The sequence below is a fragment of the Morus notabilis genome, unplaced genomic scaffold (assembly GCF_000414095.1).
Source record: "Morus notabilis unplaced genomic scaffold, ASM41409v2 Scaffold36, whole genome shotgun sequence".
NCBI lineage: Eukaryota > Viridiplantae > Streptophyta > Magnoliopsida > Rosales > Moraceae > Morus > Morus notabilis.
This window is the reverse complement of record NW_010361513.1, coordinates 57,503-77,192: the sequence shown is the minus strand read 5'-3', so window position 1 is coordinate 77,192 and position 19,690 is coordinate 57,503. Positions and strand designations below refer to the sequence as shown.

General features: G+C 42.9%; 2 protein-coding genes across 2 annotated transcripts; both read right to left on the bottom strand.

The window, feature by feature from the left end:
* Positions 1–1,252: 1,252 nt before the first annotated feature.
* Positions 1,253–7,170, bottom strand: LOC21385862 (protein-ribulosamine 3-kinase, chloroplastic). The gene is made up of 9 exons (XM_024166680.1): positions 7,093–7,170; positions 4,495–4,730; positions 4,299–4,389; positions 4,093–4,167; positions 3,918–4,006; positions 3,667–3,785; positions 3,186–3,326; positions 1,805–1,881; positions 1,253–1,542 (listed from the first exon to the last, which is right to left on the bottom strand). Exons 1-9 carry the CDS (start codon positions 7,168–7,170, stop codon positions 1,396–1,398), a joined length of 1,053 nt encoding a protein of 350 aa, XP_024022448.1. The 3' UTR covers positions 1,253–1,395.
* A 9,562-nt stretch (positions 7,171–16,732) lies between these two features.
* Positions 16,733–17,818, bottom strand: LOC112091932. The gene has a single exon (XM_024166679.1). The coding sequence runs from the start codon at positions 17,816–17,818 to the stop codon at positions 16,733–16,735; it is 1,086 nt and encodes a 361-aa protein (XP_024022447.1).
* Between the last annotated feature and the right edge of the window lie 1,872 nt (positions 17,819–19,690).

The following is a 19,690-nucleotide window of genomic DNA, read 5'->3' as shown; positions in this document are numbered from 1 at the left end:
TAGTCTCACAACTAAAAAAGTATCTTATAAATGGTCCCTTTATTAAAATTTTAGATGGAAACTATTAAATTGGATGGTCGTTATAATTTTTGGGCTATTTTTAAGGTTTAATACTTCTCTTACTTTTTGTCTTGTTTGAGATCTCTAAATATTTTTTACTTCTTCCTACAACTAATCTCTAAATTTTTATTTTTTATCCGAGTGAATTTACGTTTTTAAATAGATGTAATACCTCTTACACAGTTAAGATAATTATTGTGAGAATTATTATTGTCATTACAATTTTTAAGTGTTATATAGTTTATATACTACTTTTTTCTTATGCACTTGTATCAGTGTACGCTACAGCAAGCTTTTATTTTTGTTTTGCAACTTTTACTACTCCATGTATTGTGCATTAGGTTTATTATTATTACTTTTTTCAGGTGAATGCATTATGGTAATTAAGCTATGGGTTATTCTTAAAAAAAAAAAAAAAATTGCTATGGCTTATTATACATAATCAAATCAAATCTTACGATAAAATAATTTACCGAAAAAGAGGGTAGTATTTCTTTTGTGGTACTTTTTTTTTTGTTTTCAATTGGTAAGGATAAAGTGAAGGTGGCAATATCCATAAAATTAGAAAAAAGAAATAATGATAATATTCCCTTTAAATAACCCCAACGTAAGAAAAAAGAGTTTAAATTCTATCTACTAATAAAGAATATATAGTTTAGTTATTTTATAAAACATATATTGATTCAAACAAAACCCAAAGGAAAGGAAAGGAAAATAAGAACAGGCACTAATGTTAGAGGGGAAAAAAAATCAGCTACTTGATATAGAGAGAAGAAAAAAAAAAACATTCAAGAACTGATTTTAGAGAATGGAAAAAAAAATCTTAAAAATAAAAATTATGGCTATTATTAATACCCCTTAAAATAAACTTATTCAATTCAGGGACTAATGGGACAAATTTAAGTACAATGACTAATTCTCTAGAGAGAAGAATTTAAGGACCTCTCATAAATTTATTTCTAATATGATAAAAAGGAGATACAACATTATAAGATAAAATTACAAATCAAATATGTTATTTTTCTACTTCTTAGTAAAGTTATAGCATAGACATCTTTCGGGGCGTTTTTTAGGCCGCCAGTGCATACAAAGAGAGGAAGACTTGACATGGTATTGAATTTCACGTCTGCGCGAGTTTTTAACTACAAATCCACTTGAAAGAAACAAAAGTTACCGATTTCGAGTGGTCAAGGAAACGACATCAAGTAAACAAGCATCCAAAAAGTAGGAACATGTATGCATATTACGTAGACTTGAAGCTTGTCAGAGCAAAGAATTTAGGAGGAAAAAAAAAAAAAAAAAAAAGAAGAAACAAACAATCAGACAAAAAAATGCCTAGGCCTTTAAAAACCGCAGATAGTCATCTATTATAGTCATGGCAGATGAACAATAGCCAGAACCAAAAAGATTGTAATGATTCAAGTAATGGTACAGCAAATAAAGATCTCTTCTCTTCTCAAACCCTGGTTGCTTGGGCATCACCTGAAGAAATTAAAACAGTGAAGAACCAATTCAAAAGTTGAGTAGTTTGTTGAAAAATGCTTGGAGGCATTAGTGGTGTCTAACACCAAACCTAATAGAAGGTGAGCCTCACCTGAGGGCCAATGTTGTGGGACCCATCATCTACTATTATGTGGTGTTAGACACTACCAGCGGTGCCCATAGCATTGTTCTAGATATGGTTCATACTTGTACGTTAACAAGGCCAATAACTCCTATAATATCATGCTTGTTTCCTATTTACCTCGAAATAGGCATTGTAGAATGATCCTCCAAAGCCAGCACACCATGACATTCCAAACTCCGCCTCGTTATGTCCATCTATAGGGAAATATGTCCATCTATAGGGAAAGACAATCAACAGCATTGATGTCATGAATTTAAACAGTAATTCATAATTATAGTGAGGACACAAGATAGGTTAGAAATAAATAAGTTCATTGTATAGTGTTTTACAAGTTCTATTAACCATATAAACAAATCTAGTCGTGCTACTATACTCGAGGCATATAATCATTAAGTGTAATTTAACTGTTTCAAGTATGTTCATTATTATTTCACGTTTTACATTGGTAAGCAAATAAAGTTCCAGTATGCCTCAATCAACAAATGCACAGTAACGATTAAGAAGTATATTCCTCAAAAAATTTAAGTAACAGAAAAACACATAAGATCCTTTCAATAATTTTAGTCAACGCCCTTCATTTTGGTATATTAAAAAAATGTCTATTTTTTGAAAAACAAGTAAATCACTTATTGTCTTAGAGGTCAATCACGGATTAACTTGGTGGTCAATTACTGATTAACTGATATCAATCATTGATTAAACAAAAATCAGCGAGTGATTTACCACCAAATAAATTAATATTTTCTCAATATAAATTAGTGATATACTCCATAGACTATCAATCAATGATTTACTCAAATTCAATCATTGATTTACCACTAATCTCACTCTCTATCAGCCTCGTGACAGTGTCAGACCTGAGGCACGTGCCTGCATGCCCTTGGTGCCACTTGCAACCTCCCCCACAACGGTTGTTGGCCTCTCAGTGTCGGCATCAAAGGGGAAGAAGGGGATGAAGAGAGGAAGAGAGGAAGAGAGGGGAGGGAGAGAGCAGCTAGTAGGGGGGAAAAGAAAGGAAGCAGACCGTAGGAATACGGGAGACCGTAAACGAAAATCGGCTGTTCTTTAAAAACTAAACTCACAGGACATTGCTTAATTTATGTGGCCAGAAACGGCTGTTCTCTGCAATTTCTCTTCTTAAAAGTTGCACTAACCCCCTTAACTACACTTCTTAGTTTCCTCTTAAGCCTACAGGTATTCCCTAGATCTCGTAAAATCCAAAAAAAAAAAAAAATTATTCTAATATGACTCTTTTGTCTTCAGTGTAACACAACCTCAACTTGTATAATTTAAATCTTCTTAAGTTCCCATCATCAAATTTCAAACTTTTTTAAGTAACTAATATTAGAAACCAACAGCAGTCCGAAGAATTTAATGCTTTCAAAAGATTACCATTGCATCATACGTTCTTCTGGATTACAGGGCACATGTAGCTCCTGAAATAATTCACATCCAAGAATATATTCTGGCACAAGAAGTTAAATATATAACAACTTACAATAACATGCAGGGTCGACTATAACAGGCTCCCCATTTTTGTCGGAGCTGATATTTCCGCTCCATAAATCTCCATGCAACAAGCATGGCTCTATTATCACGTCATCAAAGAGTGGTCCCATACTTTTCACCAACCTCTGTCCTGAAATAAACAATCAAATATCAAGCTCATCAAATTTTTGCTGCTTTTTTTTTTTTGTCTTTTTCTTCTGATTCATAAGGAGCCTAGGCTCTCTGGGAGTTAGTGAACACAGACCAGGTCCAGAAAGAATAAATCAATAATGAAAGAGAACCTTAGACTCCATAAATTTTAACTTCTTAACTATTAACCATAGAACCTGAACCAGAGGGACAATACACCATTCAAATTGCACAGCGTGCCACCCTTTTCATGTTGCTTAAATACCATAAATGATAAATATAGTTAGGCATGATAATTATGATGATTTGAATCACGTTAAAATTTCCAATAACAAGGTCACCTTTATCATAAATGCTACTATCACCATACTGATCTCGTGCTAGCTGCAACTGAAAACCCAATCTATGCTCCCCGTAAAACTGAATCCAATCTGATGTCCAAGTATTTACCTGCGGAGTGCTGCAAGGTAAAAGAATAAACCACTTCATTACAACTTAGTCAGCATCCTGACAATACTCCTATTCTGTTTAATTCCACTGAATTGCGTGTTCACAAGTGTATATAATGCTTTTGCATATCCCATAAAATTACCTTCCAATAGTGTTGTCAACATCAAAACCAAAGCCTTTTTCAGATTTTCCAGCTTTATGCAATTCAGCTAGTTTCGTCCCGAGAACAGACTGAAGACAAACAAATTCAACAAAATTGAATAGCAAATTATTTCGAGTGATATTAGCTTTATAGCAATGATTTCAATATCCCTCACCTGATCGCCTCTTGACGCACCAAATTCAATAAATTCCATGATGATGTACGAACCACCTGTAGGTAGTGACCCTACCTTCAATGCTCAAGAACAAGTTCAACTGAGTACTGCATTCATCTTGCAAACTCAATGTTGATACTTGATATTGAATCCTAATTTGACAATTATGAATCTGTTACTACATAAATTGCTTTAAGTTTCTACACCTTGAATGGCTTTGGTACACGGATTGATTTGGTTTCATACATGGCATTCAACCCAAGAGCTTCTCCCTCAAACATTGATGGTCCAATACTCCTGATTCATGTTTTAAATGACTTGATTAATATATTATAGAGACTCAGAGACGCAACTTGATTTTGGATGGGAAGTGCACATACAAAATGTCTGAACATCAAATACCTATTTGTTTTTACAAAGAAAGAACCAGCATCAGTGTCGTAACGATTAGCACGGTTGATGCAGCCGCCGCCTACAGAACTAATTCTTGTTATTTCTGTTGCTTTTCCTTCTGAGAGAATCCATTCTCGGATTGGGTCATCACTCATTGCCGCCACTGTCAAACAACTCAAAAAAATACGAGTTACTGCACAGAACACATGACTTGCTTTTGGAAATTTATGGCAGAAGAACAAAGCCTAACGACTAGTTGTTCAATGAAATATGTTCCGTTACAGTTCTACCTTTTATTATTTCTTTTAGGACAGAGGGCCTAAAGAGAGAAAATATTGTGCATGTAGAATGAAGCAACACCTCAACAACAGTAAAGTTCTAGTCAGGCTAATTAAAATGTGATTCTTACACTACGAGATGTGCCTCCAGAACATAGGAAATCATCAATACAAAGAGAGAAACAAACTGTTTAAAGATAACCGTACAGGTAAAATACTAACTTCACAGCAAATCAGACACTAAGTAGAAGTAACTTTCTGGTACAAAAGGCAGACACAATTTCATGCTATAAGAACATGAATCCTGCCGATGGATTTTTTTTTTTTTTAATGAAAAATTCAAACAATACATGTTAAACCCAACAAAAACCATATGCAGCAACAGAATAAAGAGAGCCAATAACGCACAACAATAGAGTAATTACATAAGCAATTGCCCAGAAGCAAATTTTGAGAGAGAGAGAGAGAGAGAGAGCTCATAAATGCAAACGTCTAACAAGCAAACAAATGGGCACTCTCTCTCTCATAAATGCAAACAACTAACAAGCAAACAAACGGGAACTTTATCACATATATTGTACACCATATTAATTTATCATCCGTATTAAGTTCTACAATACGATAATCACATTAAATATTGTATTGTTATACTCTAATACAGTCAAATAAATAAGTCCTGAATGATATTTAATTACGGTGGGACAAAATGAACTTATTTTGATGGTGTGTTGTTACCTTGTTGTATCTTTTTGGATGTATTCCTTAACGTGGCTGGTGAGCTGTTTTTAAGCAATTCACATCAGAAGTTAGGTTCGCTTAAGTTTCCTGTTGGAATGTGACAGTTAGTATTTATGATTCATACACCAGAAGAAGGGAGTCATGGATAAGTGACCCCTTGATTCTCGATTTTTTAATTTTGATATTAAAATTCCCGAACTCTTGATTTAATTTAGTGGAAAACATGGTCAAATGTTGTCTAATATCGGACGGAAAATTTCAATGCCTCTGGTAAGTATTAATTTTGGCCGAATTTATTGGAGGAATCCAATAAGAATTTTTTTCAGTGCACTAACATATCGGTAAGTCAAGTTTTATGTTTGTTAAATCTGTATAAAATCACATAAAAATTAAAAAGTACGTAAATTTAACAGTTAAAAAAATTCAACCTTATCAGTATGCCAAGCGTACTAAAAACTCTCCTTAATAATAATAGGAAAGCAGCCTCTCTAAAAAAAAATCTTAGAGAGAGAAGAGTGGAATGGACCTTCCGAGCCACCACGAGTTACTCTAATTCATGAACCCCTTCCACCACACTTCTCGAGTCCCCTTATTACTCGATCTTTAGCTTGTATTTGCATAAGATTTTTTTTTTATATTGCTTTTTGTAATTACCCATATATTGTGATATACATAAGCTTTTCAGTCCAAAAGACCATTTTCATTTGAACAAATTTTCTACCAAATTAAAAAAATCAAAACTAAATATCGAGATAAGATCCAGGACCAAGTGATTTCTCCTTAAAAGTTCTTGGACTATTTGAGATAATTATCCTTATACAACTAGGCTTTTCTCTTTTGTATTTTTCTTTTTTCTTTTTTTAATGAAGGCTACTTACTAATGTACCGATGGACCTAGTGTTGACGGCGATTTCTTGTCAACAAAAAACCGGCCGGGTTACCTCTTAATTTTCCTTTGGATTACCGGCCTATATGTTGAATATATGTGAAAATTCATTGTTCGGGGTGTATGGTATGTATAGTTTTATATGTGCATAAGTAAAGAAGACAAGAAGCTTTATAGTGGTTCAGTCTGTAAATCTAGAGCTACATCCACTGTGGTTGTATATTTATTTTTGAGGGGATTACAATTTACATCAATTGCTATCTCTCACTCTCTTTTTTCTCTTCTTGGATCTTCACCCCTTCCTCGTAGGGGGTCTCCCTTCTTTTATACTGGGCTTCCTTCCCTGGGTGGGTTTTCCTCGTAGGCAGAAGCACTCAAGTGCTCTCCCTTTTTAGGCCCAGACGTAGCCCACTAATCAGCACTGTTCACTCAGTCAATTAGTCTTCTATTACGGCTCTGTGAGTCCCTGTAACACTCTCATGTCCCCTGTGGGGCGGTTTAAGAGCTCGCAATTAATGCCTGCAGACGTCCCCCACTTTTATACACAACTTGCCACGTCCTCCAGAGAACGTTCCCCTCGCCGCCAGCGACGCTTAGCCCACTCGTCCTTTTTAGTGGTCGATTCTGCGATCGAGGGATCTTTGTGCCTTAAGCTCGACGGCACGATCTGTCGACGCCAGAAGGAATCGTCGCCTTAAGTTGGACCTCATACTTGGGCTTTTTAGAGCTGTAGACGTCGAGGGTTGTTGCTTGGCGGGGAGTGGTTAAGGCCACATGTCGCATTATCGTTCGTCCAGGTGTCCGTCACATTTTCCCACACAACAACTACCCCAGGTTGAGGGCTCCTTTTAGGCGGCCTCGAGCTTTGGTTCGACCGTACTTCCGTGCTTCGGGTGTGGGAAACCGGTCCCAAGCCTTCGTCTGCAATGATGGCCTGGACGCTTCGGATTTCCTTCGAGGGACGCAACCGTCGCGTCGATCGATTCCCCATGATGACGCAAGGCTTCATTTTGAAAGGACGAATATGAGCCCTTGGATCGCGACTCTTCCGTTTCCCGCCCTCGTTTATTACCGTCAGATCTGGGCAGGATCCCCTTGCCGTTGGATTTTAAAACCTTCATCCAACGGTCAGGGGTCGAGGACTTTCGTCTCTTTAAATACCCTATTCGAACTTGAAAACCATTTTTTCAAAACGCAAACAACCCCCGTATTTGCTGAACTGCCTTTTGCTCCGTCGGAATCCTTCCCCACAAAACACCGATTCGTACTTCTTGCTTTTCAAGGCGTGTCGCAAAGCTGTATTCAATCTGAGATTCTTTCCCCAGAACTCTTCTTTACCGGTAAGCTTCATCATCCTTTGTTCGTTTTGCTTACTCACGGGTTTTTTTTTGTTGACCCACATATGTATGGAAATATGCGGAATGTAGAAGTTAGGGATACTCACTTTGTTTTACTTTTTCACGTAGGATAGTTCTGTTTCTGTCTTTTTGTTGTCTGTGTTCTTCTGGTTTCTGGGTTCTGGGGAACTTGGGATCCTATGAGCACTCGCCGTTAGCATTCTCATATGAATGGTCGACGTCAAGTCGAGGCATTTGAGTAGTCGTCGTTTAGAATAATCATCCTTTTCTTCCTCTCGACGTTAGGGTTTTAACTTAGCTCATTGCCTTTTTAATCACCAGAACAATGACCCAAAATTCCCCCAGTCGAGAGGATTCTTCTGTCGTCCGTCCAGACTCCCCTTCAATAGTGGAGATCTCATGGTATTCTTCATCTTCAGGCGTCGACTCCATGCTGAGGGACATAGAAGACGTCGAAGCCAGATATGAACCAGGCGACGGCTTCAGTAGTGAATTTGGCAACGTAGAACGGATGTTGGACGAGGCGGTAAAGCGGATCCCCTTCACGGGGGGCAGTGTAGGTAGGGTGGCTGCCTCGATGGTAGATGCCCCCCTGGCTGCCACGAGTGGTGATCCGGACAGGCCTTTCTTTACTGCCGATGTTGTGGCGTCGAGGGTCCGGAATAAAGATATCATTTGGGCTGTAAAGGAAGGATGCATCGAGGGGAGGTGGTTCGAATACCTCCTCCCGGATATGCACTTTAGGACTAGCATGCCGTCGACCGGGTACCTCCCGGTCTACACTAGTGCCGTTACGGTGGGGATGACCCTCCTGGTTCATCCTTTTGTAAAAGACTATTGCCATTTTTATGGCATTTCCCCTGCTTAACTGGCGCTGAACTTCTGGTACTGCTTCGTTGGCACCTGGATTCTGTGCCACCAACAGTTTGATATGGAACTCCCTCTAGACGAGTTCCGATTTATATACAAACTATGCCACGTCGCCAAGTGCGAGGGGTGGTATTTTTTGAGTGGTCATGTAACACCCTTTAGAATTAAACATGTTTAATTATGCTAAACTGTGGATTATTAGTGTGCCTAATTTGATTTTCACAATTAATTAAGGGACTTTAAGTTAATTTCAGTATTTATAATTTCACCCCAAAAATTTTTGGAAAACACACTTAAATTTAATACATTTTCCCTTTTTTTTCATTTTTCTTTTTCCTTTTCTTTTCTTTTCTTTTTCTTTTTCTTTCTTTTCTTTTCTTTTTTTTTCTTTTCCCCCTTTCCCTTCCCGTGCACCAGCCCCCCCCTTTTTTTTTTTCTTTTCTTTCTTCTTCTTCTTCTCTGGTTCCCACGCACAACCTCTTCTCTCTCCCTCTCTCTTTCTCCATTTTTCCACCGCCGGCCACCTCTCTCTCCGGGATTCCTCCCGCCGGCGTCCTCTATTCCCCTTGCTCTCTCTCTCCGGGTTTCTCTCTCCCTCTCTCTCTCTCGGCAGTTTGGCCGAAAATCAAAAAAAAAATGAAAAAACAGAAAAATTGAGGGAGACAAAGCTCAAGCAACTGATTTGAGGTAAAACCCTTTGAAACCCACTCTTTGATTCGAATTTTAAGCTTGAGAAAGTTTGATTTTGGTCAGATTTGAATAATTTTGAGTTAGGGTTCGAGTTTGAACAGTTATTGTTGGAATTGAATGAAATTTAGGGATTTTTAGTTATTGGACTTGTTTAATTGATTAGAAACTGATTTTGATGGATTCTGGAGAATATATATTGAAATTGGATTTAAATTGCAGGTTTGACATTTTTCCTATTTCGGCATGCTGCCGAAATTTTTCTAGAAACTTGTTTTTAAACTGAAATTAAATAGGAAAAACCAAACCTATGAATTGGATTCTAATTTTTAAAAAGAACCCCCAAACTGAATTATAAAATCATTGTGAAAATTGGATTTGAGTCAATGCACACTAATAGGAAACAATTAAACATGATTGAACTTAATTCGTTTTAGGAATGAGAAATACTTCCTAAGATATTGCTTTTGTGATAAAGCTAGTGGAGAAGTCAAGCATTAAGGCTTTAAGGAAAGCGGAGGCTAGGAGAACTGAAGGCTAGCCACAGGTTTGATATCCAACAGGTAGGATATTCTTGTCCATATTCTTGTTAGCCTAATTTTAAATTATTTTGGCCAATGAAAATGTTTTAGAATAAAACATGTTTAAAGTAAATGATTTTAAAAGAAATATCATATGAATGCTATTAAGTTTTCCAATGATTTTGGAAATGAGATTTTAAAGAGTATCATTTCTTAAAATGACTTATTTAAGGAATGATACAACGCATGGTGGCCACAGAGATCGGGATGTGGGAATCGCATCCTTGGGGGCAGGTCCCGAAACCCGTACGGATCCGCTTCTTGTTTAGTGGAATTATGGCTCTGCACTTTTCATAAACAGACATTTTTACTGCTTCTTGTTTAGTGGTATGATGAGCTGCACACTTTCATTATACAGATATTTTCTACTATGAGTATTTCCTTTTCTAAAAAGGGATGGTCGGTTCCGGATGTATATCTTCGGACCGTGAGTACCTTTATTTTAAATGCTTTATAAAATTTTATCCTACTGGGCCTTTCGCTCACCTTTTCCCAGGAGACGCGAGGAGTAGTGCGGAGTAGGCAGCTACTGCCGGTGACGTGGACTTGACCTCGGAAAGTGAAGAGTTATCTTTCCTTTTATCTTTTATTCCAAGGCATGTATAAGAGATTATGGATTGTAAACTTAAATATTACTAGACTGTGGTTGATGTCACATTTACTTTTGTTTATATTCATGTATGCTAAACACCTGTGGGAATTCCTGACATGATACCAGGGATGTGGTTTTAAACTGGTTTGGTTGGAAATTCCACCACCGTTCTTGAAATTAAATTTCTCCTGAATGCAGGGGCTCGTTTAGAAATACTTGGATGTTTTGGATTTGAAAGGAATTAAATTATTTTGCTAATCACTCTCTCTCAGACAGGTTTAAGTTTCTAAACGAGCCTCCACGTCACCAACCCCGGTTTAGGGGCGTGACAGGTCATGGGAGATCTCAGCCCAGATTCGGGAAGTTGATACTGGGCATTCCCTCGTCGTCACATGGGTGGAAACCCATGTTTTTCATGATTCGCAGGCCTTGCAATTTTTACCCTAGCGACCGCCTGCCCCGTCGAAGGCAGGTGCAGGCGGCGTTTGGGAACATTGGTGAGATTTGTGGCTTTCTTTTACCTTACTTCGCTTCTTTCTTTTTCTTCGTATGCTGACAATCTTTCACCCTTCAGTTAACCAGGACCGGCCGAAGTTTTCTGGAAATAGCTTGGGGAGGGTCAAGAAGACCTTCTCATTTTCGTCCGAAATCCGCCACATTGATACGCTTTTGACCACGCCCAACCTTCGAGCCGCCGGGTTGATTCTTGATCTCCCAGACCCTTCGGACCTAGACGTCATTCGCGTATACTTCCATTTAAGCGACGAAGGTAACTTTTGCTTTTGATGCCTTTATTTATTACGGCTTTCATTTTCCAAACGCTGACTATATCTTTGTCTCGTCGTTTTCGTAGAGATGGCGTCTTTGAGAATCCAACTCCCTGGCAGCCAGCAATCCGGGTTGAGCCAGCAGCCACCGTCGAATCAACAACCCCCGCTGAGCCAACAGCCCCCGTCGAAGGGAAAGGAGAAAGCCAGCTCTTCTTCCCACGTGCCGAAGAGCAAGAAGACCAAAGGCCCTTCGGGGTCGGAGATGGATCCTACGCGGAAAAGGAAATGCAGAGAGAAGATGCTAGTGGCTGAGACTTGGACACCGACAGTCCCCATCCCTGAGGTTAACGTTCCCTCTACGCCGAGGCAACGCGTACTTATTCCCGGGGGAAAAATCATGGACGGAAATTTCCAAGTCTCGGATATTTCTGACGTCAAGATCGGGGCAATGCTGAAACTTCCCCCTCGCTTCTCCCTCATCTTTCAGGCTCTCTATGAGTCTTTCCTTGAGCCACACTGGGTCGCTGCCACTCAATCTGCCTTGGTCGACCGTCAGCGCAAACAGATCTCTTTCCAAATCCACGTAAGATTTTGTCGAGAGTTTTTTTTTTTTTTTTTTTTACTCGTCGTTCTGTATTTCTGTTTTTCTGACCTTCAACTTTGCAGAGCCTGGTCCTTTCCATCCTTAACCTCCTTGATCTAGTTAAGGTTGATGAGCGTAATAAGGAGATGGACGATGTGGAAGCCAAGCTCAACTCCCTCGTCGACGACGCCAAAAAAAAGTCATCGGATGCCGTCGAGGAGAAAGACGTGGCCGTGGCCAAGCTGGCGAGTCTGGAAGATGAACTGGCCAAGTTGACTGCTAAGGTCGAAGATCTTACAAAGCGGGCAGACCTGTCCGATAAAAAGTTATCCGAAGCAGCTGAGGCAGCGAAGAAGCGTTTTGCTGAGGGGAAGGTCGAGGGGAAGAGGGAAGCCGAAGCCGAGGCTGCAGCTACCTTTGACGCCAGGCGCGCTGAGATTATTGAGGAGTTCAAGGCTTCTCCGGAGCTCACCGACATCTGCAACAGGGATTTTCAGTCTGCAGGTCAACAAATTGTCGATCTGATCAAGAAGGAGCGTCCTGAGTGGGACTTGAGCTTCCTTTATAACTCTCCTCCTCCTGGTGGCGATGACAACATTTCTCCGCCTGGTGACGGCGATGAATCGGCGGCTGGCGACGAAGCCTGAAAAGATTTTTACCTCTCTCTCTTTGTTTGTAACTTAATGTTGATTCGGACATCTTTTTATTTCATCTATATATACCTTCTCTTTTTTTTTTTATAAAGATAATGGATTTTATTCATACCTTGCTTTGCAATTATTGCATTAGAAAATTCCTTAGAATTTTGCTAAGTGTCCGTCTTTTCTCCTTGGAGAATTTGACGACGATTATACCCCTTGGGGTCGTCGTCTTAAAAAATTCCTTAGAATTTTGCTAAGTATTCGCCTTTCCTTCTTGGAGGATCTGACGTCGAATTTATCCCTTGGGGCTGTCGTCTTAGAAAATTCCTTAGAATTTTGCTAAGTGTCTGTCTTTCCTCCTTGGAGAATTTGACGTCGATTATACCCCTTGGGGTCGTCGTCTTAGAAAATTCCTTCAAATTTTGCTAAGTGTCTGTCTTTCCTCCTTGGAGAATTTGACGTCGATTATACCCCTTGGGGTCATCATCTTAGAAAATTCCTTTGAATTTTGCAAAGTATTCGCCTTTCCTCCGTGGAGGATCTGACGTCGAATTTACCCCTTGGGGTCGTCGTGCCATGTTTTTAGTGATCCGTGGACCTCTACCCCCCCATGTCTATTTGATATAACCTTGGTTTTTTAAGCAAACATGTTACTAAGGGGTGAATTCTTTTCTTTCTGCAAACATATCAATTTATTTAATTCGTAGAGAATGTACAATTGGGATGCGTAAGAATTATATACACTATTGGTAGTACAGCCTTAGCTGTTCTGCATTCCACGGGTGTTGAATTCTCTTGCCGTCGAGGCTTTCCAAAATGTAGGTGCCAGGACGTAGTACTTCCCTTATGCGGTAGGGCCCTTCCCAAGTTGGGCCCAGTGGACCAGTATTTTTGGGTTTTGTACTCTGCGTTACCCTTTTTAATACTAGGTCTCCTGGGACAAACCTTTTTTGCCGAACTTTCTTGTTGTAATATCGCGCTGCTCTTTGCTGATAGGCGGTGAGGCGTAGTTGGGAGTCGAGCCTTTTTTCTTCCAACAAGTCGAGTTCCCCATTCATGCCTTCCGTGTTGTCGTCGTCATTATGGATGACGGTTCTTAGAGTCGGCGTTTCGATTTCTACGGGGAGCACTGCCTCGACGCCATATGCCATGGAGAAGGGTGTTTCACATGTTGTAGTTTGGCTCATCGTTCTGTATGCCCATAAGACCTTGGGAAGTTCCTTGGCCCATTTTCCTTTTAGATCGTCGAGTCTCTTTTTGAGGGTACACTTTAATATTTTATTGACCGCCTCGACTTGTCCGTTAGATTGTGGATGGATTGGTGCCGAGAAGTCTTTCTGAATGCCCAGGTTGTCACAGAATCTGCGTGTTGAGGCATTGTCGAACTGCTTTCCGTTGTCGGATACTATTGAGTGCGGAACCCCGAACCTGCACACGATGTTGTCCCACATGAATTTGGTGCAGGCTGCTTCCGTGGTTGTAATTAGAGCCTTTACCTCCGCCCACTTTGTGTAGTAGTCTACTGCGACGATTGCAAATTTAAAGTCTCTGGGTGCAAGATGTAATGGCCCGATCAGGTCAACCCCCCATTTGGCGAAGGGCCATGGACTAAGAATGGAAGTTAAATTTTCTGGGGGTGCTCTAGGAATTGTGGCATACCTTTGGCATTTATCGCAATGTCGGGCGTATTGAAAAGCGTCCTTTTTTAGCATGGGCCAGTAGTATCCCTGCCTTAAAACCTTTAGAGCCAAAGACTGCCCCCTAGTGTGGTTACCGCAGACTCCTTCATGGATTTCTTGGAGGACCTTCTGGGCCTCGGCATTATCCAGGCACCGCTGTAGAGGTGTTGAGTAGCCTCGTCGGTAGAGCAAGCCGTCGTACAACAAGTACCTAGCAGCTCTATACCTGATCCGTCTGGCTTCGTCTTTATTATTTGGTAGTTGTGCGTCCATTAGGTATTGGATGAGGGGTGTCATCCAATTTTCACCTATTTGGATGATTAAGGCCTTAGCTTTTTCTTCAATAGTCGGCCGCTCCAATTCTTCGATGGGAACGACCCCTAGTGTGTCAGAATCTCTTGAAGATGCTAGCTTTGCCAGAGCGTCGGCGTTTGCATTTTCAGTTCGTGGTATTTGAAGTATCTCGTAGTTTTTGAACTTAACAAGTTCTTTCTTTACCTTCCTTAGGTACGCTCCCATCTTCTCGCCGTGAGCTTGGTATTCTTCTTTTACTTGCCCGACGACCAATTGAGAATCGCTGAAGACGATGAGCCTTTCAATTTTCAGGTGGCTGGCCAATCGCAGTCCTGTGATTAGCGCTTCGTATTCCGCCTCATTGTTCGACGCCTTGAATTTAAATCGAACCGTCGAGGTAATCTTGTGGCCTTCTGGGCTTATTAACAAGACGCTGGCTCTTGACCCGCTTTCGCTCGACGCTCCATCCACGTAGAGCTTCCATTATGTAGTCTCGACTCCTTCAGGCGTGGCAGGAGCTGGCCTATGGGAGAGCTCGGCTAGAAAATTAGCCAACGCTAGGCCCTTGATCGCAGTTCTTGGCACATATTTTATGTCGAACTGGCTCAATTCTACCGACCATTTGAGGAGTCGACCGGAAGTTTCGGGCTTTTGTAGAGCTTGTCTCAATGGGTGGTTTGTAAGAACCCGTATGGTGTGAGATTGGAAATAGTGCCGAAGCTTTCTTGAAGCTACCATCAAGGTGAGGGCTAAGCGCTCCATTTCGTTGTATCTTGATTCAGCGTCGAGGAGCCTCTTACTTACATAGTAGATTGGCAATTGCACCATTTCTTCATCTCTTATCAGTACGGAGCTTACGGCGTGTTGGGACATGAAGAGGTATAGGCTAAGCTCCTCGTCGGGGTTTGGTTTCAACAAAATTGGGGACTCGCCCAAATGTTCCTTCAATTTCTGGAAGGCCTCTTCACATTGCGGTGTCCACTCAAAACGCCTGCTTCCTTTTAAAGCGTTGAAGAAGGGGACGCATTTGTCTGTCACTTTTGATATAAACCTGTTTAGGGCGGCGACACATCCTGTTAACCTTTATACTTCCTTTGGCTTAGTTGGGGATCGCATATCTTGTAGGGCTTTAATTTTCTCGGGGTTAGCTTTTATCCCACAGTTGCTAACCATAAAACTAAGGAATTTTCCCGACCCAACTCTAAAGGCACATTTTTGGGGATTAGTTTCATGTGGTATTTTCTTAATACACCAAACAGTTCCCCTAGATGGTCGACTGCTGGCTGGCCCTGGCACTTTTCACAAGCATATCGTCGACGTAGACCTCCATTGTCTTGCCAAGCTGTTGAGCGAACATTTTATTTACGAGCCTCTGGTAGGTAGCTCCTGCATTTTTTAGGCCGAAAGGCATCACCTTGTAGCAGTAGAGGCCCCTGTCGGTTATGAAGGACGTGTGCTCCTCGTCGGCTGGATGCATGGGGATCTGGTTGTATCCGGAGTAGGCGTCCATAAAACTCAGCATCTCATGTCTCGCCGTGGCGTCGACCATTTAGTCTATCCGTGGGAGTGGAAAGCCATCCTTTGGACAGGCTTTGTTGAGATCGCTGAAGTCGACGCATGTTGTCCAGTCCCCGTTGGGCTTGACTACTAAAACGGGGTTCGATACCCAATGTGGGTAATGGGCCTCCCTGATGAACCCATTTTTGATCAGCTTGTCGACCTCCTCTTTCAGCGCTTCATACCTCTCGGGGTTCATTGGTCGACGCTTCTGGCGTTTGGGAGGATATGAGGGGTCGACGTTCAGGGAGTGGCATATAATGTTGGCGTCGATCCTTTCCATATCGGCGTGATTCCAGGCGAAGACATCTAAGTTTTTCCTGAGGAAGTTCTCGATCTCAACCTTAAGTGATGGGGCTAAGTCTGAGCCCATTTTCAGCACTTTGGTGGACTCGCCTTCATCAACTTGGATTTCCACCAATTGCTCGATGGGTTGAGACCATGCAACCTCCTCTTGAACCCTAGGGTCTATGTCCTCGACGGGGTTCTGATACACCATCTTAGCCTCCTGTCTCCCCGGCTGGTCATATCCGTACAGGGCATCGGAGTATGCAACCCTAGCTTCGTACTGGTTACTCTTTATCTCGCCTACGCCGTTTGGGGTAGGGAACTTGACCTTCTAGTGATAGACGGAAGTTATGGCCCTTAGCGCCTGAAGGGTTGGTCTCCCAATCACGGCGTTGTATTGGGAGCCCCCTTTTATAACCACAAAGTTGGCCATTGTAGTAGCCTGTCAGGGTTTTTCTCCGGCGATTATAGGCAACCTGATGGTCCCCTGGGGGATGACAGAGTCCCCGGTGAAACCATATAGTGGCCTGGAGGTCTTTTCTAATTGTTCCTTTTGGATCCCCTTTTTCTCCAAGTAGTCAGAGTATAGGAGGTCCACTGAGCTCCCATTGTCTACCAGGATTCGGCACACGGTGTGGTTCCCTATCATGGCTTCCACCACCAATGCGTTGTTGTGGGGGAAGTGAACTCCACTGGCGTCGTTCTCGTTAAAGGCTACGTCGGTGTGGCAGTACCTTGGGGTTTTTGCAGCGGAGACACTCCAGAATCGCTCCTGGTAAACCCCCCTGGCCTCATGGGCATAGTCCTTCTGAGACCTCCTTGAGTCTCCTCCTATATAAGGACCGCCAAGGACAGTTCGTATGACACCGACAGGTTCTCGGTCCTCTGGGCGTTGGTTCTCCTCTCGGCGACGACCGTCATTTTGTCCACCGTGGCCATCATTTCGAGGTCTCCGTTCAGCTTTGAACTCCTGTAGCCTCCCCTCGCGGATTACCCTTTCGATTTCATCCTTGAGGTCGACGTAATCGTTGGTGTGGTGGCCGACTTCGCCGTGGAACCTGCAGAATTTCTTCTGGTTTCTCCGGTTGGGATCTGTCCTCATTGGTTCCGGGCAGCGTAGTAGATTTCCGCGGCCGACCTGATTGAAGACCTCCTCGACTCCTACTGTTAGTTCGTGGTAAGAATCGTACCTTTGAAACAGCCGAGGCTTACGGCTCTCCTCTTGTCTTGGCTTTTTGGCTTCGGGAGCACTCGACGTCGCAGCAGGCTGCTTGTCTCCGCTTCCTCCGCCTCGACGCTTCTTCCCATCCTGCTTTGCAGGCGTCGACCCTTGTTCGGTCCTTTTATTCTTGTTGGACCTATGCTCAGGGTCATTTGCGTCCGCCTCTTCGGCGTTGATGTACCCTTGTGCTCGCGCAAGAAATTCCTTGTAGCTGGACGGGGGTTTCCGGTTCAACTCTCTCTTGAAGGGGGTGATTTTCGTCATGTTAGACAACGCCCCCATCAAGGCCTCTCTGTCCGTTATATCCATCGTGGTGGTGACAGCTTCCCCGTATCTTGCAAGCCATTCCCTTAATGACTCGTTCGGCTTTTGGTATATCACCGTCAGATTCTACTTCGGGGGGACGTACTTTTTAACCCTTATGAATTGGAGGAAAAATGCTTCCTTCAACTCATCCCAGCTCGAGATGGAATTTGGCCTCAGCGTCCGGAACCATCTTCGGGCAGAATCCGTCAAATGGTTCCGAAAGGTTCGGCACATGATCTCCTCAGCATACCCGTGCAAGAGCATGTGCCCTGTGTACATCTCCAAATAGTCGTCGGGATCCCCTCGACCATCATATGGTGGGATCGTCGGTGACCTATATTTATCGGGGAGAGGGGGCGCCATTATTTCTTCGGTAAATGGATGGTCATGCATGTGGCTAGGCGTGATGTCTACGTTTACCACCTCAACCACTCGCCCTATGTTCTTTTTTAGACCTGCCACGTCCCCCGTCAGTTTTTCCTCCAGGCTGGCCATACGTTCCATGATGGCGCGTGCTTCTTCTGTTGAAATGGCTGGGCCAGCTACTCTCGACGCCTCTACCCTCTGAACGTTGGGTCCGCCCCTGGCCTGGCCGCCCGCCTGTACTGATCCCAAGTCTCCTGGCGGGTTTCCTCCTGGATTATGGGGTAATACCTCGGGATTTCCCGGACCTCTTGGTACCCGGTCCTCGGGAGCTTAGAGTCCGGCGGCCCCTAAACGGCTGCCAGAGGATTGGGAAGGCCGAGGCCTAGGAGGGCCCCGGTGATTCTCGCTGTCCCCGGTTCCCTCTTGGATATGTGGGTGGTCACCGAGGTTCGGGTTTCCAGCCATAGCAGGTCCCTGCGGCCTCGGGGCGTCTTCTAACGGCGGCATAGAGTTCCTCCCATCTAAGCGCTCAACCACGGTCATCAGCCCACGTACCAGCTCAGTTAGAGTGGTCAGTTGGGCCTGCATCTGTACAGGATCCGGTCGTGGCGCGTCTGGGGGTGGGACTTCGTCTGCAACCGAGCGTAGATCTCCTTCCATCCCGTTATTCCCTGGATGGACGGCGGTTTCATCCGTCTCTCTTAGAGGCGTGCTTGCTAACTATGTTGTTGCGGGTCGAACGCTTTTGGTCCCCAGCGGAGTCGCCAATTGTTGACGGCGATTTCTCGTCAACAAAAAACCGGCCGGGTTACCTCTTAGTTTCCCTTTGGATTACCGGCCTATATGTTGAATATATGTGAAAATTCATTGTTCGGGGTGTATGGTGTGTATAGTTTTAGATGTGCATAAGTAAAGAAGACAAGAAGTTTTATAGTGGTTCACTCTGTAAATCTAGAGCTACATCCACTGTGGTTGTATATTTCTTTTTGAGGGGATTACAATTTACATCAATTGCTATCTCTCACTCTCTTTTTTCTCTTCTTGGATCTTCACCCCTTCCTCGTAGGGGGTCTCCCTTCTTTTATACTGGGCTTCCTTCGCTGGGTGGGTTTCCCTCGTAGGCAGAAGCACTCAAGTGCTCTCCCTTTTTAGTCCCAGACGTAGCCCACTAATCAGCACTGTTCACTCAGCCAATTAGTCTTCTATTACGGCTCTGTGCGTCCCTGTAACACTCTCCTGTCCCCTGTGGGGTGGTTTAAGAGCTCGCAATTAATGCCTGCAGACGTCCCCCACTTTTGTACGTAACTTGCCACGTCCTCCAGAGAACGTTCCCCTCGTCGCCAGCGACGCTTAGCCCACTCGTCCTTCTTGGTGGTCGATTCTGCGGTCAAGAGATCTTTGTGCCTTAAGCTCGACGGCACGATCTGTCGACGCCAGAAGGAATCGTCGCCCTAAGTTGGACCTCGTGCTTGGGCTCTTTAGAGCTGTAGACGTCGAGGGTTGTTGCTT